The 21,373-nt window shown below is 46.2% G+C and overlaps 1 protein-coding gene across 1 annotated transcript; it reads right to left on the reverse strand.

Annotated features, from left to right (window-relative positions):
• Positions 1 to 828: 828 nt before the first annotated feature.
• LOC307080067 (sperm-associated antigen 1-like) lies at positions 829 to 21,142 on the reverse strand (the record flags this gene model as incomplete). The annotated part of the gene is made up of 18 exons (XM_079742646.1): positions 829 to 2,973; positions 4,238 to 4,555; positions 5,495 to 5,647; positions 6,381 to 6,507; positions 7,922 to 8,063; positions 10,893 to 11,050; positions 12,648 to 12,800; positions 13,640 to 13,739; positions 16,260 to 16,709; positions 18,326 to 18,443; positions 18,680 to 18,786; positions 19,276 to 19,406; positions 19,741 to 19,846; positions 19,957 to 20,069; positions 20,282 to 20,352; positions 20,442 to 20,564; positions 20,660 to 20,819; positions 20,985 to 21,142. 18 exons carry the CDS (start codon positions 21,140 to 21,142, stop codon positions 2,842 to 2,844), a joined length of 2,820 nt encoding a protein of 939 aa, XP_079598772.1. The 3' UTR covers positions 829 to 2,841.
• Between the last annotated feature and the right edge of the window lie 231 nt (positions 21,143 to 21,373).

Raw genomic sequence — 21,373 nt, forward strand, 5'->3', positions numbered from 1 at the left:
CACACGGTAAATGAAGACTTTTCAATTGCCTACCAAAGACAGCACTCAGGCTCTTGTTAAATCCTTACAGTCGATGTTTCTGTTCCACCGGGAGACAGAGTTTTTGTGCGTCCCTTTGGCACCATAGGAGATGAGTGAAGACCGGAACCAACACACATACACTTACACCACCACACGTAAAGACTGCTGTTTTGTACATGCTTTACAAAATGCTACGCAAATAAACAAGGCCACCAAAAGGCCCACGGCACCTGCACTGTTAACTGTTGTTTCCTTCCATTCATAACCTGAGATGCACACTAAATTGAAAAGTTGTGCGTGTTTGTGGGGGTTTGATGTTTTACGTTTTCTCATCCCCTCTGTTGTTTTGCTCGGTTAATCCAGATCACCTAATCAATCGGTGCTGCTGCACGGACCAGAACTCCCAACATGTGTTGGCTGGACTGAGTGTTCAATGCAGTTAAACAGTTAAAACATTTCAGATCACTAGTTTGCCTGAGTTCGTCCATCACCAGATATTTGAGGGCATATCTACCAGTATTCTGACCCAAGGTTTGGTTTGGTGGGTCCTGCCCGTTTAAAAGCATAGTTCAGAGTGTCTACTTCCTGGTTGTTTGTCTTCCTCCTAATCATAACACTAGTGCCAGATATTATTTGTGATTTGTGCATAACGGCATAAGGTATTTGTATATTGGTTCGCTAATTTGCTTTACAATATGCGTGTTGATGCATATCTGGGGAAAAATTAAAAACAAATTGTATGAAATGTGTGTTTTGGTCCTAATTCCCCAAAGCCCGACCCACAAGAAGGAAACGTGAGCTCAAATTCTTGTTCATGTTTTATTATTCAATATGTCACTTTTCCATAACATAATATTTATTAGATATTCACAAAAAAATTTACATCTATAATAGAGAAATAAGTTTATCTTTGCCTGTTTATTGCAAAATAACAATTTGAATGCTCTCCAAAATAACTTATTTTTTTAACAGCACTAATAAACATGTCCTGCCAGCCTGTGAGTTGTATAACATGTACAGGTGATCATTGTCTGCTTCATTAAGAGCTTTTTAACATGTACAGCTGATTACTGCTCTGCCTCATAGAGAGCTGTATAACATGTACAGGTTATTACTTTCTCTGCCTCATAGCTCAGTTCCTCTCCTTGACCACAGTACATTCGTGTGGATAGAAAACTACAGTAAACAAAAATGGTAGCCAAACTTCAATAATGTCGAATAAGCCATTTATGTTATGGCCATATGATGGATTAGCATGTTTTCATTAAATAAAAAGTTTGTCCAAAGAACCCTTAACGTGAAGCCTGACCACCCACCTCCACCAAACCTCCCCGTTAAAATTAAACCCGGCTGAACGATGGCGTAATGATAGTGCACATGGATCCCTGCCGTTTAAGCTGCAGAACTATTTAACTGTACACATGTTAACATAATCTGAACTACACACCCACACAAAAAGAAAAAGAGATATCCAATTTCCAACCCCTCAATTGACATCTGAAGGCACACATCTCAAGAAGATGCCTCATCTGGCCAGTTCCAGCATGCCGACTGGAGCGCTGTGCTGGCGCCTACAGTACAGCGGGAGGCTAGCATGCGCTACTAGGTGTGGACCAGCAGGCTAACGGCTCGTATTCCCTGCACTAATATGGGGCCTCACTTAATTTCCTTATGTGTAAGAAATCATTTCTAGATAGTTTGAACCTAAATTGATTTGATGTTTGACTTCACCCGGATTTTATGCTAATTAATTTATATATATATATATATATATATATATACAAAAATGATACTCGTTTCAACCTTAATCATTGACCGCATGAGTTCACACCTAAGTAGTGCATCCGAGATAGCAGTGCAAAGCCATGTTCTATCTTTGAAGGTTGTGTATGCATAGAGAAACATGGATGATCCAACGTGGCTCTCTCCCTCCAATGTATGCCGTAGACTCGCCCGCCCTTAATATTCAGCATGCGTACCGTCCTATAAGCAACAACAGGGTGGTCTCGGGGCCGTAGTCCCCAACCCGAGAACAGTGGAGCAGTCAGGTCCCCACGCCCACTCTGTTGTGGAGCAGTCAGGTCCCCAAGACCACTCTGTGGTGGACCGATCTGGTCCGGTGTCGAACGTCTCCACTCAAAACCTCAGGTAAAGTCTCAGCGAGAAGGAGCCAGGTTTGGTGGAGCGAGCTCTTGAGGAAACGTGCCCAGAGCCATCTCTCTGCAGGTCACCCTTTAGGTATTAGTTATTAATAATAATAATAATAATAATAATAATAACAATAGCCTAGCACGCTAGACGCTGCTACGTCCCTGTGCGGGTCAGACCCAGTGTTTGCAACAAGCGGTTCGGCGGACAGAACAAAATAATATCTGAAGAACAAAAAGTTTTGTGGCGGAAATAAGAAAATAAAATATATATATATCCTTTCATTGCTTACTGGAACATATTGTTAGCAGATCCCCCCCACAATACAGATAAAGCAAAGATGCATCTCCGTGGCAACAGCTGTGGCACCCCTGTCTTGAACCAGCCTTTGTTCCACTAGTATTTGACTTTCCCCCCCCCCCCCTCTCTGGTGGTTCACTTTGTGCCCTTGTTTCTTTTTTGTTTTTTTTGCATAGATCCGTAGTTAAATGTTGGAGGCAGAGCTCATGCAGGGGAAAGAGAGGCTACGAAGGAGAGGCTTAATAGGAGCGGCCGGTCAGGGAGGCTAGATAAGAGAGGCTAGGTGGGAGAGGCTAGGTGGGAGAGGCTAGGTGGGAGAGGGTAGGTGGGAGAGGCTGGGTAGAGGAGGATAGGTAGGAGGGGCCAGGTGGCTCAGATGATGTATTTGTTTGCCAGGTTCTGCACGTCGTCCTTTGTGAAGTCGTCGCTCTGCGCGGCGGACAGGTGCTCAAACAGCTGCGTCACGCGCCGCCGCTCGGCCGTCTCCAGCAGCATCAGCACCACCTGCACGTAGGAGGAGGAGAGAGAGAGAGGGGGACACACGGAGGACGAGAGAGAGAGAGGGGGAGACATGGAGGAGTAGAGGGAGCCAAGTGGATGGAGGGGGAGAGAGAGAGAAAGGGGGACAGAGAGAGAGACAGGGGTAGAGAGGAGTTGGTCAGACGAGAAGGGTGGTGCTTTTGAATACATTAAACAACCAAACATTCTCAATGCAGGTATGGCAGCCATGATAATGCAGTCAGGTCAAACTGGACTGCCACAAAGACGGTAGTGACTACTCCAACAGGGTCGTCTGGATTCCAGTCAACTAACTGCATGTCTATGTAAACTACATTGACATGTATATGTGAAAGTAAACGACCCAGGGGAATGCGGCCAAACAGCAACTATCCAGGGCTAGAATGGAGGTGAGAAGAGTCTTTTAACACTCTTGGGGCATTTGATGCAGGATTCAGCTTTGTCAGTTGTCTTGCCTGCTTTATGCGAGCCAGGTGGGGATCAATGCACATCAGGGCCGGTTCTAGTGACAATGAACTGTAGAGTATGTAGCAACTGCTGATTATGCGGCTAGATCCTTCCCTCTAGTGTTGAGGTGTCGTGGGTGACTGGGTGTCGTATTACTGATCTGCTTGTGAGAAAGTGACTCTACGAGACACTGCTGAATGCAGCATCCTCACCAGGGCTTACGGTTTGGAGACAATGTGGTGGACATGGAACATCAAAAAACGTAACCCTATCGTGAAAGCATACTGAATGTCCGTGTTTAAAATGAACAATGGGACAAAGGGACATTGTGTGTGTAAATCATGCCTGTGAGGGAGATGCTTTGACCAAACATCTTTAACAGACACAGGTTAATTACAGGAGTGGTGTGATAGCAATGACATTTGCAAAAGCCAGACATCGCCAGACCAATTTGCAAATGTGTACGGGAACCTAGATACCTTTGGGGGCAATTGGATAGACCTTCAACAAATCAGAACAACGAAATGTGTGTTACATCAGCGGCAGCCATCTTGGTTGTTTATGAAAATGCCTCAACGGTGCTCCTCTGTACTGTCATCATATCAAACCCTGCCCCGTGGTAGATAAACGGTTGTGACCAGGGGCTGGTCTGCAGGAAATCTGTCTGTCTGAACGTGACGGGGGTCAGCCTGTCTGCCAGAGCAAATAAAACGTGACCATGCAAATTCTTCTAAGGTGAATGATGCCGCTCTGGATCAGTGACTGTAACGCATTAACACAATAAAAGCGAGTGGCGCCTCACCGCGAAGCGCTCGGCGATGTGCAGGCTCTGCAGGAGCCGGTACACCCGGCCGGGGTCCCTGGCCAGCAAGTGTTCGTCCAGGGCCTCCAACACGAAGCCCATCACGTGCCCGTCCAGCTGGTTGCTAAGCAACCGGGGCAGCCGCTCCGGGTCGACCGAGGACAGCAGGTCGGCACAGGCGGCCGCATCGCCGCGGGAACGCGCCGCGTTCAGGGACTGTCCGAACTCGTAGGCGTCGGCCGGCTGCATGTTGATGGCCCCGCCCTCCTGGGGCCGTGGGGCGGAGTCCGCCGTGCTCCTGTCCTGGTCCCCGTCCACCTGGGGGGCACAGCGGGTCTGGGTTTACTGTCTGGGGGGATATGTTAGGACGGCCAGCGCGCTGTGTTTCAAAAGGAAATGATCTCTCTTATCTGCCTTTAAACCCAGAGTAATGTTATAGCAATTCTATCATGGTTTATTATATTTTCATCGCTGTTGTTTATTTATTCTTTTATTTACATAATTTTTGTCCCATCTGTGTTGTTTTAATTTTTCATTGTGAAGCACTTTGGGCTGCATGATTGTATAAAAGCTGGTCTGAAATGAAGTCGAGTTGGGTTGTTTTCGGTTTAATGATCACCATGGGAACTGGTTGGCAGAAGCTGGACGGGTTATGTTCCACCTATGTGAGCCGTGGGTAAATGCGTCTGTGTGGTGTAGACAACATGAGCTCTTAGATTAGGGCTTACACTGAGTCAATGAGGGTATTTAGTAAGATGATCCAGTCTTCGGTCTATCGCTTGGATACAGAGCGTCTACGGGACTTAATCTTTCTTTTAAGAATAGAGCCGTTGCTTTTATGTACTTGGTGTGAGTCTTGTTTACTTTAGCCGACTGTGATATTTAGAATCTTCTCTCGACATTTGCAGAACAATGCATAGACCAAAAAGCACGAAAACTGCCCCTAATAGCACCTACTTAGTCCTGATAGCATCTACTTAGTCCTGATAGCATCTACTTAGTCCTAGAAGGAAAAGTGGGTGAAATCGGGCAATGGAATGAGGCTATTCATTTCTCTGGGCTTTACCCAATATATTTTTGGTTGAGCTGTTTAGGAATCTATTTTAAGGATATAGTTATTGGACTTTGGACAAAATAATTGTCTGTATGTGTGCATGTGTGTGTGTGGCGTGGCATTGTGTGTGCGCGCAGGGGCGTGTCTGTGTCTGTGTGCCTGTCCATGTACGTGCGTGTCCATGCTTGTGCAAGTGTGTGTACCTCTGTGATGGGAACCTTCTTCCTGGGCGAGGCGCCGCTAGCCAGGCTCTGGCGGAGCAACGCGGTCACTTCCTCCAGCTCCTTCTCAGCTTCCTGTACGCCTGGGTCCTGCTGGAGCACTTCCTGCAGGTCCGAGCTGCTCGCCGGGTAGTCCTGGGAGTGGGCCCAGACGGAGTCATACATGTTTAAAGAGGTTGTTAGGTTATCTGATCTCAGGGGCAGGGCTGGAAGCCCTACGTGCTACAAACCTGGAAATTATGTCACAAGAGCAACTCGTGCGGTTGGTGTACGAGGCATCTCGAACACACCACTACAACACACAGCCGCCAGCTTCTCTGAGCTGGGGGAAGAAGGCGGGGTAATAGGAGGCCAAAACAGATGTGGTGGAATGGGACTCGCTGCAGTGGAGCTGCAGTAGTTTAACAGCTCGCTATAAAGTGCGGACGAAGGAATGGGGCGGATTCACCACATCTTTACAGGGAATGACAACGCTGAAATATTGCACCCCGCCTGCATTCACGTTCCTCGTTGCGCTATCTGTGCAACCGCTCTGAAATATCTTACATGAAGGATCATATATTCACAAACTAACATGTGACCCGATACATGGCAGACTTTGCATGAGCAAGGAAAGAACAATATAAAGGCCTCTTTATCCCCATGGGGTGAATAAAGAGACACGTGGATCTTTCTATCTATTTTGCTATTTCATTTGAAGTGCACGCCATATTCTAATGCTTGACTTCATCCCGTGCCCGATCTGCCTAGACGAGAATGTATTGAATGTGTGTGTGTGTGTGTGTGTGTGTGTGCGTGTGTGCGTGCGTGCGTGTGTGCGTGCGTGCGTGCGTGTGTGTTGTGGTCCTGTCTGTTCAGGGATACTCACCTTTAGGCCCTTGTTGGCCAGAGCTCGTCTGTAGAAGGCTTTCTTATTGGTCGGCTCCAAGCCGAGTGCGGCGTCACAGTCCTGCTTGGCTTCAGCAAACTTTTCCACCTTCAGGTAGCACAGTGCCCTGGACACAAACACACACAACTGTCACTAATGTATTCCATTCACATAATGCGTTTACATACAGGTAAAGGTCCAACAGTAGGCTGTGCACTTCTTTTTCACAATGTAATATAAAAAATGAACACGCTTTTATCATTGAGATGACAGGTAAGGTAAATCATTAGTCAAGGCTGCCTTATCGACTTGTACGATATGTTCATTTATTGTCTATGTCTGTTGGCTCACAAGGATTACCGGTCGGATGGGAGCTGACTTTGCATGGTGCAAAGTCAGTGTATTTATGAACGCAAGCTCTCTCAGCCGCTCTGTACAACCTCCACATCAACAGCACAGAAACACATCCACACACACATACGTACATGCACACGCAAGCATGCACACACACGCACACACACGCACACACACACACACACACACACACACACACACACACACACACACACATGCACAGACACACCCACATACGCACACACACAGACACACATGCACAGACACACCCACACAAACACGCACGCACATGCACACACACACACACAGGAAAAAACAACACACATACAATAGGGGGAGAATGAATCACGTCGGCGTTGCGGTGTTTCCCTTTCCCTGCCAAGTGGTGAACAATCAGAGGGCTCACATGAAGAGAAGCGGGAACACAGGGAACTGACAATGCGGGTGGTCAGAAGCAGTAGATGGACGACAGACATGACAGAAAGAGACTTATCTCTGTGCGTATGGGCAGGTGGGAGTAGGGGGGGATTAGAGGGGGACGCAGACCAGCAGCTGCTCCCTGGACTGCAGCCACCGGGTTACACCATGCCAACAATGCTCACTAATTTGACCCCGGCATCGTTCGCGTCATGGGTGGAATCTGAGAGCCCTGGGCGGCTGATGACTCACGGAGTCCCTACAATGACTCTTATGTTCCTCTCTATATGTATCCTACGATCTGTTTTAATGAGTACATGCGTTGCACATGATCTGTGCTGAACTCATTGATTAATGACCCCTGATTGTAATGCATCCCAACTATAATTAGAGGAGTCTCTGTATGTATGTATGATGAATGTTGGAGGAACTTTCTGGACAACCGTTCATCCGATCGACTTCACACTTTGTATGGTGTATTGCGTAGGACCCAAGGAAGTGCAGTGTCAGGGTAAGGTTGTTTGGATGAGCGGTTCTCGAGGAAAGCGGCTAGCAGCCATACTGGAGGCAAAGCAATCGGGCAATGTGAGTTTGAGAGAGTGTGTCTGTGTGTGTGAGTGACAGAGGAGTGTTTGTGTGTGTGTGTGTGTGTGTGTGTGTGTGTGTGTGAGAGTGTATATCTGTACCTGCAGTGTTTGTGTGTGTACATGTATGTACGTATGTATGTACGTATGTATGCGTGTGTACATCATGCGTGAAGGAACACTGACCGGTTAGTGTAGACGGTACATTCCTCAGGCTTCAGTTTAAGGCATTCTGTGTATTTCCCCAGCGCGTCCTGGAACTGGCCCTTCTTTACGAACTCATTCCCCTCCTGCTTCAGAGCCGTGAAGCGCAGCTCCGACCGCCTCGCTGTAACGACACGCAGGACACAGAGTTACACAGTGGAGGTGCCTCTTCATTCCAATTCATCAGCGTCGCTTTTACACATGCCATGTTTTAAGATCTTAGAGGCTGCAGTTATAGTACCATGCGCGTAGCGGGAATAATAAGCTACGACACGGTAAACGAGCATTCACATTGACAATGGGGAGAGCTCTGGAATCGATCTGCCTGCTGCTGCTCTGCTGCAGTGCTGAGGGAGGCACCCTGTGGTGAACATGAGGCCCGAGGGAGCTTGCAGCTAAAGGTCCAGCCAGCCATCATTCAGGCTGAGGAGTGACGCCTGCTGATCGATTCCTGCTGGATCTGCATTTTCCCGGGTAGAGCGGACGCTGAGCAGCCCTCCTTCTCCTCCTCCTTCAACCCCCCCCTCCCACCCCCCACACACACACCACCCGGTAGTTCTTCTAATAGTCCAGGCTTTAAAAATAGCAGCTGCACTGCAGCAGTGAGACAGACCTGAGGCTGCAGGAGGAGGAGGAAGAGGAAGAAGAGGAGGAAGGGGAAGAGGAGGAGGAGGAGGAAGGGGAAGATGAGGAGGAAGAGCAAGAGGATGAGGAAGGGGAAGATGAGGAGGAGCAGCAAGAGGATGAGGAAAGGGAGGAAGAAGAGGAGGAAGAGAAGGGGAGGAGGAGGGAGGGGAAGATGAGGAGGAGGAGGAACGGGAAGAGGAGGAGGAGGAAGGGGAAGATGAGGAGGAAGAGCAAGAGGATGAGGAAGGGGAAGATGAGGAGGAGCAGCAAGAGGATGAAAGGGAGGAAGAGGATGAGGAAGAGGAGGAGGAGGAGGAGGAAGGAGAAGGTGATGGTTAAGGTCCGCCCTTTTAAGCATTAGGACTTTTACACCTCCTCCTCCTCAGAGTGTTTGTGTGTGTGTGTGTGTGTGTGTGTGTGTGTGTGTGTGTGTGTGTGTGTGTGTGTGTGTGAGTGCCTTGCCGAAATTTGTGCCGCAGTGGCAATGAATAAGCCCTGAAGGTTGTTTCTTCCGTTTGGGGCGGTGATTTGTGCCTTACGAGGCGAGGCGGGATCCGGCCTATCCCTGCTGTTCTGTGTTCTAAGGACACACACACTGCTTTTGTGATAGATCAGACACGCATGGGCCGCAGGGAGAACATGCTGGTGGTGGTCAGAGAGACGCAGTGAGCCTTCCTGTTGCTCTTCCTTACTATGGAGGGCAAGCGCTTTCACACAGCAACACCCTCTGCATACACAAGCATGTGTATGTGAGAGAGAGAGAGAGGTTGGCGGATAGCAACACATGATAAGCAGGTATACGCCGCATACCTGCATATTTTCGGATACCCACTATAAATTAAAAAGGATACGTAACAATATAGTATTGTTCATTTCGGCAAATTGTTTAAGGCCTAGAGACGGGACAGCAAACCAAACCCAAACCCAGACCAAATGTTGACCCACCTGCAGAGGGGAATAGGCCAGTGTCTAATGAGTTGTGTAGTGAGTGTGTGGTTGAGTGAGGGACAGAGAGCGAGAAGCAGTGAGGGGGACAGATGCCAGCGGAGTAGGGATGGGACAGAATATTTGATTATTCGTTCCCGAGGGTCAAAATCGTTTTTTTGAACATTTGGACCGTTCACATTTTTTCCCATCCAAATATAAAGTTTTTCACAAGCCATAACTTTGTTTCCCTGGTAACGCCTGAGGGTTTGACTAATACCTGGAACAATCCTTACCTTCCCGTAAGGTTCTTATGCAACAGAAACGTTGTTCACTACTCCAGTAAATAGGACGGACCTTAGCTACGACTTGGCAACGGGAGGCATCTAGTCCGCTGAGCTATGAGTCAGAGAGCTAACGTTATGCATTGTAAATATTATAATTCGAAATTCGTCCCAGCCTTTATACAACAGATACTCTAGAGTCAATAGCATATAACCACGTTGTCTGATTGCAGTTTAATTCATTTTTCACAATTTACCAGCTCTCGTTTTGAAGACCGAATCACTGCGGTATTCGATTCAATGGGATTCGCAACGGTCTATACTTTCAACATAAAGTGTACATATTTATAATTTGAAATTCGTCTCAGCCTTTATACCACAGATACTTTAGGGTCTATAGCATATAACCACGTTTTCTGATTACAGTTTAATGCATTTTTCACAACAGACAATTTGACTGGAACTACTTAGCAGGTAGTTGTTTTTTTGCGTTTAAGATATTAAGTGATTTCTTGCCGGTGATCCGTGGCTGCGTTTGTGAATGTCTGCACACATCAAATAATCGATTATCCGTTCATACCACCCACTGATTATTCAACCATGAAAAATTTGAGTTATTCACATCCCTACAGCAGAGCCGAAAAAAAGGTGAGCAGCGACGTTGTCATTCTGTCAGCGTATGTATCAGATACAGTTCCATACTATATGGACATGTAGAATTCAGCCGAAGGGCAACTGTTGAAGAAGATCTTGGTCAAATAAAATGTAGGGCCTCGGCTACTGGTGTAAAACCTAGGCTACTGGTGTAGAATCTAGGCTACTGGTGTAGAATCTAGGCTACTGGATTGGGGCCTCGGCTACTGGTGTGCGGCCTAGCTTACTTGTGTGGGGCCTAGCCTACTGGTGTGGGGCCTAGCCTACTGGTGTGGGGCCTAGCCTACTGGCCATAGTACTTGTTGGGATAAGATGTCCGACAACAAACATAGTCGTGGGACACATGCACCTCTCAAAGTCAATCATTACAGACCCTTAACCTGCAGAAGCAGTCAGAGTCACTGGGGGGTGGGGGTCATGATCACAGTAAATCCCCTTCAATAACATAGTCATGTCCACTGCACCTGTGTCCTGGGCAGCCTTCTCAGCGCGGGCCTGCAGGACCTCCGGGGTGGGGGCCTCCTCCCTGCGGTGCTGCTGGGCCGACATGGGAACCAGGGGAATGTCAGGGAGCTTCTCCCTCCACTCGGGCCCGTCCTGCTCTATCAGGAGCCTGGTGATCCTGGGCCGGGACAGGAGCCAAGGGTCAGCTAGCACGCTCTCATTAGATTGACACAAATAAGATATGCAACGGTTTGTATTCAAATAAGGAAATTACAGGTCTGGCAGTGGTTGAAACCCCGGCAATAATTACTTTCATAAAATAAATAAACGGTTAACTCATATCCATGTTCCATATCGTTAGGGATGAACTCATACACACATCGTTACAGCAGACCAGCTTATTCATGTGTTCACTCACTCACTTGCATCAATCGAGGCATAGAAGCACAAGGACAGAGGATACGGATCACGCATACTAAGAAACATGAATAAATCATGATAATGAGTACAGTATTGCGATGAGGACCTATTAATAGACACTGTATCGGTTCTCTGAACATCAACATTGAGGGCTATTTAACTCAGATTTAATAATGCTGTAGCATATTAGAAGTTAAACGCAGCCTCCTCCGTGGTATTCCAGCATTGATGGACTGAAGTAATAATTAATCAGACCATTTTTCATTTGCCTCACATCTAAATATATCTGTAGTCATACTATTGCTGTGTATAATACATTATATGGAATGGAATGGTGTGACCCTCTATTTTGATTATATATTGACAATAATGCATTCAAACATATACATATATAAATATATATTGTATTATTGATATATTTATTACACTTATTTTTTCTGTATTTGTTTTAGTTTTTAAGTGTTGATCAATGTGTGGGGTCTCTTTGTTTAAGTGCGTGTGTTTAAAAGCCTAATGTAGGACCTTTGCATGTATGGAAATACGGTATGTGAAATGGAATACATTAGTGACGTCTGTGTATGTTTGCGTGTGTGTGTGTGTGTATGACTCTCCCCTGGACGCTGAGGGCACGAGATTTACAGGTGAGGCTCCTTGTTACGTAAAACTCAGCCTGGTGGCCATAAATACCCGGTGACGAGAGTGGCTTGTCATCACGGTCTAAATCTGCTCCAACCACTAATTAGATAAAATGTGGGCGGGGTTGTGGCTCAGATACAGTTGAGTGAACTAAAGTCCCCTCATTCATTTAATAACCCTCTCTCTGATGCCCATGGGACATCTCTCTCTCCCCTTCTATTCCTCTCTCTTTCACTCCCTTCCTCTCTCTCTCTCCTTCTCTCTCTCTCTCTCTCTCTATTTTATCGAATAACACAACACTAATTTATTCCTATTTTTCAGAGTAGCAAGACCAAAGTGGCAAGTGTCACAATAGAAAGAGAGTGATAGATAGATAGATAGATAGATAGATAGATAGATAGATAGATAGATAGATAGATAGATAGATAGATAGATAGATAGATAGATAGATAGATAGATAGATAGATAGATAGATAGAAAGAGAGACTGTCATACAGACAGAAACAAGATAGTCAGCCAGGTACATAGACAGACACGCAGCCAGCCAGACAGACACACTGAGCCAGCTGGCCAGACAGCCAGCCAGGCAGACACACAGTCAGACAGACACACAGACTGACAGACACACAAATCCAGCCAGACAGACTGACAGACACACAGACTGACTGAAACACAAACAGACAACCAACCAGAAAGACAGACAGGCAGACAGCTCCTACCTGTTAACGCTGTCATGCGCTGCCTGCACGCTGTTGTCCACCTGCAGGACGGTCTTGTAGTCGGCGTAGGCCTGCCTGTAGCGCTCCATGGAGTCGTAGGCCGTGGCCCGCCGCAGGAGGGGCTTGAGGGAGAAGGGGTGCAGCTCCAGGGCTCTGTAGGTGGGATTAGACCGACAGTCAGATGGGGGACAGGTTGGAGTCAGGCCCTCAACCCCCAACCCACCCTGTCGCAAAGGTTGTAGTACGGCCAGTAAAGATGACACTGGTGGGAGAGTATGTGTGAGTGTGTGCCTATGTGTGTGTATGTGCTTGTGTGTGTGTGTGTGTGTGTTTGTGTGTGTGTGTATGTGTGAGTGTGTGTGTGTGCGCCTGTGTGTCCCATTAGCTAATCCGTAGGGTTATTCTGAGGATTCAATCCACAGTGTAACTATTGGTGAGTGTCCACAACACTACAAAGGTCAGAAGGTTCTAATGGTACTGTCATCTCTCAGCGTGGTAAAGATCCTAATGGAGATTAAACAGCATAAACAAGCATCCAGCAGTATATAAAGTCCCCATAGATAAAAAAAAAGCTTGACATCATCCCACACATTTTTTAGATTCATACATCCAGTTAACATTAGGATTGTGTTCTCTCTAAAACTAAAAAATCTTTGAACACAGGAGTTGAAGTCAATGCAAGATTCTATGCGTCATATGCACATGCTTTCATTATCATAGCATTGTGAGGTTGTTCGCCTTGCTTTAGGATGAAACCTTCTTTACAATGAAAAGGTAACCAACTGAGATGATGCATGCTAAGGTGAGCCCACGTTGGGGAAGTTGCTGTTAGCTGTACATTCTCACTTGCTGCAGTCCTGTATGCATTCTTGACTTTTAGCTGTTCACTCTCACTTGCTGCAGTCCTATCTGCATTCTTGACTGTTAGCTGTACACTCTTGTACTGGCTGTAGTCCTGTATGCATTCTTGACTGTTAGCTGTAGCGTCTTACTTGCTGCAGTCCTGTATGCATTCTTGACTGTTGCCATCCTTCAGGTAGCAGGCTGCCCGGTTGGAGTACAATATACAAAGATCCTCCGGACTGTCGATTCCTGTCAACAGCCACAACAACAACAAGAACAAAACAGAAGCGTTACCACCCACAAGGAACGTGCTGGAGTTTTACTCTAGATAGATGTGTGACGTCATCTCAATGACCCGAGGGCTGCAGTCTGACAAGCCCTGCATGTTTAAACAAGTTGCTTCATTGTGATTAACTTGCTAAGTATTGTGTGTGGGTGTATGTGTGGCTGTGTGTCTGTGTGTGTTCTTGCGAGAGTGTATGGGAGAGTGTGTGTGTGTGTTTACCCCCCACATTTGTCCTTTGGTCTAGTTTAATGCATTTGAGGTTTGTTAAAATGAGCAGCCTTCTCCTTGGACCTTGGGGTCTTTTAAAGCTTCCTTGCTATTGAATTGCACATGCGTTATCATCACATTCCCCATTACGTCACCAGAAAAGGCCATATCTGCCGTCTAACTTCCTTCTGCAGCAGATGTAGAGATAGCTCATAACTGGTGACTTGAATTGTACAGGATTAGACCTGAGATTGAAGTATTTGAGCATTAAATCTTTCTTTGAAATTAACCGTAACCTATCTGCCAACATACTTTTACTGATGTGCTGTCAACGGAGAGGAGAAGAACTATGTGTTCAGATAAACTGTGTTGTTACGTAACATAACGTTACATAATTTCAGAGGGACGTCTGCTCAGAGAAAGTCTGGTTTAAAGGTGCGAAATGGCGATTCTTCATCGGCCAAGAGGGGATCATTACAAGGACATGCCCAACAACTTCTGAAGTCATTCATTCAATTAGAGTTTCTCCTCCTGACAGTCTCTGTACAACTTGTTAATACATGTTTTTTTGATACCAAACTCAGGCGTTGGTCGGCAGAAGATGTTGAGAAATTTAATCTCATTTGAAGTACAGCTGAAACAGGGCTTGCTACCAGCTAGACAAGTGTGGTCTTTGTTTGTGCAGTGATGGACTTCCTCTATGCAGTCACTTTAGCGGCACACTTTATCACATCAAATCAGATTATGGGTGATGCCAAAGGGATCCAGTGACGTTAATGCGTCCATTTCTCTGCCCCTGCCCACACACACACACACACACACACACAAGCACAAGCACACACAGTGAGTGTGTCAGAGTCAGCCTGTGTGAACAGTGTCTTGTCATGTGGGGTCCACGTGGGGTGGTGGCGGTGCAGACAGCCCAACAGGATTCCCAACAGCGACTAAATCAGCTTAGACCAGATCCATACGATTACACTGATCCACAGGCCGAATGTAGTCTTACTATGCAGGGCTGAATTGGGGTCGGATGCAAATGTCTACAATGGCAGGATGTGTATAAATGCAAAGCATTTGTACACTTTGTACATTTTTAAAGGCCATTGGAAAAAAACAATGACGCTTTGAATCTCACGTTTTTTAATTCCCTATTCAAGCTTTTCTTTCCAGAGCAGCAGTGACTTATGATGATGAGGCGTAATGGATGTGACAGGGTCCACTGAGAAGCCCGCTACATAATGGACTGGAATGAAGTGAGAGGGGAGGGACGAGCGAGCACTAGAACTAGCGAAAGGAGTGAGGGTAAGAGATGGGATTTGTATGGGATATATCACTCTCTCTATCCCTCGCTCTCATTCTCTCACAGCATCGTTCATTCACTCGCTCACTCTCACTGTGTCCCTCTCTGCAGGATTTACAGCTGTGGCACCTTGCAGATTCAATTTCACAGTGAGTGGTTTCCAGAGTCATGTGACCCAGGCAGACCCGGGCTGAGGGGCTTAGAGCTGGGTCGGACAGACACACAGCTCGTCTGTCTGTACACACACAGACACACGCAACCTAACTCAAACACACACACACACACATAACCTCACACACACACACACACACACACACACACACACACACACACACACACACTCACACACAAACACACCTACAAATAAACACACACACACACACACACACACACACACACACACACACACACACACAACCACATGTGCGCTACAGTACAGGGACACAGCTGTGACGCATCCCCCTGTGTTTCCAGCTACATATCAGTACATTCACACCAAGATACAAATCACTGATTTGCGCCTGGCTCATCCTTTAACTCATTTGCGTTAGCATCACAGCAAAATCGACACCTTATTCTGGAAAACATGTGATCCCAGTTCTATAGTTATTTGCACTGTTATTGTGTTATGGCAATCACAAAATAACTGCAAGGTCATGACCTTTGATGAACACATGTATTGGCTAAAAGAGGGAATATGCTCCGGGTTGTTTGTTGTCAAATAAACAAATGTAAAGCTGTGGTTTTCATGAAAGACCTACACAGCACTGGCGGCATGTGACATCACACTAGTGGACTACCTATAGTAGAGAGGCACTGAGGTTGTTGTCATATTCCAGTGACGCTGAGGCTTACAGTAATGAGGAAGTGGATATTCTTAGCAACCATCTATCAGATGACATTGCTCAATACAACTCAACCGGCATCCACACCGTCACCACACCAACACACCGATCAAACGCCGGCCGTGGCTCACCTGATTCCGTGAAGCCGGCGATGGCTTGCGAGTACTTCCCCAGGGCGTCTGAAAACTGTCCGTTCTTAAACAGCAGGTTGCCCTCGTTCTTCAGCCGGGCCAGAGGGGGGGGCAAGGCACCGCAGGGGGCGTCCAGGTCCACCCCCGCGGGCCTCCCTCCCTTGGCGGCGCCGGGCTCCGAGACGGTGGAGCCTCTCTTCCCCGTGCCGTTGGCAGCCTTGCCGGGCCCCGGCGATTCGTGAGCGGCTGCTTTGTGCTTGTCCCAGCTGCCACCGCGGCCTCTGCGGTGGTGTCCGTGGGAGCCGTTGCTGGCGTCGCTGTGGGGCGAGGCCCCATCCCCTCGGCCGCCACCGTACGGCTTCTTCTGAGCGTTGCCCATGTCTCCCCTCTCGACGGGAGAAACAACGCTGTCCACCCCTCCCACAGGCTGCCTGGGATCAACCGGACGAGCTGGAAAGCAGAGCGGGGAGGGAGAGAGGGAGGGACGGCAGAGGGGAGGGGGGAGGCAGGGCGAGAGACAGAGAGAGAGAGAAAGAGAGAGAGAGAGAGAGAGAGAGAGGGGGAGGGTTAGTGAAGGGTAGACACACCCACAGGATGCAGTCTGTGCTTACATCACAGTGGGGGGAGGGTTGGACCACACACACACACACACACACACACACACACACACACACACACACAGGCACGCACACACACAAACACACACACCCACACCAGAGAGCGGCTTGGAAGGAGGAGTTCCAGGAAGCACAGCCATGTGAAAGAACTGAGTGGGGGATGGTTGAGGAACACACTACTCACTCACACACACATACACTCAGAGACGTAACACGAAACGTCATGTGACTTTCATTTCACAAGGAGGGTTTCCTCTCTTGTCAATACGGGAAATACTCGGGGGACTCGCCGGTATAAAAATGTATTCTTCGCTAACTGGATTTGATGTTAGAGTAACACACACATACGTCACACATATGTTTCCACTGCTGGAGAACAAGCCACCATCTTAGATTTTTAGGAAGCTACATGCTGGTGTGTCAGTTAAATTCACTATATGATTAGTAGATACAGAGTGATATCAGGGCTTGTAGGTACATGCATGTTGGCTTGAGACTTCAGGAAGGCTTCACGCCCTATGTGTCTGTTGCGCTTTAAGGTGTCAAACACATGAATGCACTTACACACACACACAAACTCATTTTACAATTAGGAACAATTAGCCTAGCCTTCGGTTGGCGGTCTTGTAAGGAAGTGCTGAATTGCTGCAATACAACACACAATAGTACTGTTTTTTGAGGAGATAATTATTTGTTGAGATTTCTATTTTGCTTTGGTAAAATGTTTTTGGTGAAAAGAAATGTGCAGGAAATTCTTCGAAATAAGTTAGAATAAGCTATATCACTGGGATATATCAAAAATATGCCCTACCTTTATATGACATTTTACCACGGGATTGTTAAAAGCGATTCTGTGATCAATAACGTTCCAAACATTCCAAAAAACTATAAAAACATAAAGATGGTTTATTACGCAGTGGAATAAATGACTCCGGGGTGTCATGTTATTGGAAAATAATTTCCTTTGCCGTTGGTAAGTGCATTTGTACAATAATTTGTCATAACGAGACTCTGTCGTGGTTTATTTCTTACTTATTGGATTTTATAAGGATGGCGGACATATGAGTAATTGTGTCGGTAATTGTGTGTGTGTGTTTATGTGTCTTAAAAGAGGATGGATCAGAGAAAAAAAAGGCTTGTCTCCACCTGTTGAACAGTTTAGCAAGAGGCCAATTTGGTGAAGAGGTAATGGCAAGGTGGGGCTGGTGAACCTTTAAGTTATTAAGAGTTAGGAGTCGAAGTCAGAGGTAGGAGTGGTTACGTGGTTAGGAGCAGATGGCGTCAGCCGGTCTCTCTGTTACACTAAGCCATCAGTACTTTAGGTATCAACAACAAGGTTTGGCTTCAATAGGAAATCAATAACACTATGGATGCTATGTTTAGTCAGGGTGGAATAGGGGTGTCTATAAGAATTCCCTCAACATCACAGGTGACATTAAAAAAACGCACCATGCTCCTCTGCCTCCTCCTCGTCTTCCTCTATGTCTTGGATGAGGATTTTCCTGCCTTTGATTGGCAGTTCCGGCTGGCCCTCCCTTATTTTCTTGTCCACTTCAGTCAGATGTTTCTTAACAAAAGTAGGGAAGTAAAAGAAAGAAAAAATTAAGTCAACATGACAAAGTAAGATTACCAAAGAATGTAATAAGTCAGGAAAGCAGAGCGCAAAACTGATTACAACAAAGCTGCAAACGCCAACAGAGAAAACACATACAGTTGGACACAATACAAAGATTCTCTTACAAAGCAATTCAACCAGTCCCACTGACCGGATAAGTGGGCCTTTATGGTCTTAAGTGAACTTACAGCAGCAGCGGTGTTGTGGGGCTCCACACGTAGCACAGCCCTCAGGTCTTCTGCCGCCAGGGGCAAGCTGCCCTGGTGCTGGAACACTGTAGCCCGGCGCAGCAACGCTGGGGACCAGACACACAGCCCATCAAACCTTAGAAACTAGCTTCCTATGCCTAAGATTTCAACTAGCTTGAACCTCAAAATGACCTGGCAATATACTTTGAGTAAATTACTCAATGCTAATCGATAAGGATTTCAATGATGTTAGCAATAAAATCACATCCTATAACTTATTCTGCAAATACAAAATGCTAGCCAACCTGTTTGTTTACATGCCAGGTTGCCATGTTTCGCCATGTTTCTGCAGTAGCCCAGAACTGAAGAACTGCTCTAGAGCATAAGCTATCTTATCTCATCTTATCTTGGGATAATGACCTTACTTGAAAGCTATAACCTATAGTTGTACAGACTTAATATCCAGTTGGTTCTAATCTGCAACCTCACCGCTAAATGCCACTAAATCCTACACACTTCACCTCTAACATCTCTCTGCCATGCAGGAATGGAATGACAATATGACAAGGGATTTAATGGGCAACTTTCAAAAGCACCTTTCAGGTTGAGGGGCTCTAGCTCCAGGACTCTCTGGCAGTCTTGCAGGGCCCGGTGCCAGCGCTGGAGTTTGATCTCTGCCTGGGCTCTGTTGTTGAACACGGCCACCGTAGGGACAATAGAGAGGCTCCTACATATCATGGACAATGTTTAAATATAAGTAAATGAATGCTCCGTAACAGTTCCGTATGGCAAAAGGCCAATAACATGTACCTTAACATGTTATACTTTATACAAATGGATAAGATATAAACTTGGCCACTTCCAGAACTGCAAGCTTTATACTTTGCATTTTAAACTGCAATGGGACTAGACCTTAACCCTGTCTTTCCTATTTTTTTTTTAATGGAAAATAAGAAAGAGAAAATAAGTATAAATAGAAAGTATAAATATGAGGTACTATGCAAATCGCAATTGACCACTCCCTGTGGGAATGGAAGCACATCAAATAAAAAGCCTCTGACCTGGTGTAGTATGCAACAGCCTCCTCATAGCCTTTGGCCCTGAACGCCTCGTTGCCTTTGTCTTTCTCACGGCTTGCCATGAGGAGCTTCTCCTTCTCAGTCAGGGCTGGAAGGAGGTTTAAGAAGGGTCACGAACCAAACACACACAGAAGTGATGCCAAAAATGTGGCTGTTGATCAAATAATTCGTGGGAAGACTCTGTAAGGGGAGTTTTACTTGTGACATCCACTCTGGTTCTGATTTTGACGTGGCCAGAATTGATGACAGCAGCTGGATCCTTTTTGGACTCACCTCCGTCAATCATTTCACATTCTTTGTCAACATCATACCTTGGAGAAATGGAAGCACTTTTAGGTATATAGAATGGACAAATGGTCACACTAATAATATCATCTATTTATCAGATCTATTAAGCCACAGTGATCTTACTGTGACACGTGGTGCCTCTTGGAACACAACAAGTCTCCTATTGGATTAGATACCGTACTGAATCCTCTCTTTTTTGAAACACACCCTTCCTGAAGGAACCAATATAACTCACTTATCCCAATCTTTGTAGTCGAGAGGAAGAGCTCGTTTTGGGGGCTTATTCTTTGCCTTGCTTGCTGGATTCTGAGAAGAAATCAGAGTATATTTATGAATCTGTATTTGTTCAGAGACCGACAAGAAGAAACAATGTGTAGATTGTTCTAGCACCTCACCTGGCCGAGGGGAACAGAAATGTCGGTGCCTCGTACGGGCGGTACATTTTCATTTCCTATACCGTGAAATATAGACGGTTTTAGCATCGACGCTTCCAAGTCCTTCGATTCTTCCTGCCATCGCTGTGAAGAAGACACACTTAATGAAAGGCACTATTGGAGGGACATCAGGCTGAGGAAGATCATGTATGATCCAGTCTTCTTCAGTCCTTCAGTACCTGTAGATCTTCACAGATTTGGCTCCATTCCTCTGTGGGGAGGCTGGCGGCTGTGGCTACAGGTTGCTCCTTTCTCAGGGCTCGACTTGTGGGGTCCAGGCTCTTCAAGCGATCCTCACAGAACTGGTTCAGATGGGGGTACACTCCCTCTTCTCCAGACCTTGAAGGAATATGGAACAAAATGATTCCTGCTTATTACTTTCAAAGCTTACCATCATTCCATTTTCCATATATATATATTCTTCTTCTATTTTTATTCGTTGTTAGATACAGAGAGACTAACCTTAGTGCTTATAACATATAATCATCAAAAGTGGGTGCTTACCTTAGCACTCTCAAGATCTTCTCCAAATGCTTGACGTCCTTGCATTTTTCAATGTACCCATATTCTAAATGTTCCACAGGAACTTTTCCATTATGGTCAAGAGTGGCTGAGAATGTGTTGTCTCGGTTTAAAAGGGAAGAAACTTCGCTCACACTCATTGTGAACGGAAATTAAAGCACAGGTCCGTGTTTGTATGAATGTTGTTCACTGCCGTTTGCTGGAATGGATAAATTAAATAGATAGTAATCGTACTAATCCACCCAAACAACTAACAGTTAAAAAAAAACACGGAACTGCTTTCTTAAAATTGTAAGTTTCCTTTTTAAAAACCTGTATATAATTGAATGGCAGAGTGAATGCTGTTTCTATGGGCAACCTGACGTCGTCAA

This window comes from Pollachius pollachius, assembly GCF_949987615.1.
Source record: "Pollachius pollachius genome assembly, chromosome: 1".
NCBI lineage: Eukaryota > Metazoa > Chordata > Actinopteri > Gadiformes > Gadidae > Pollachius > Pollachius pollachius.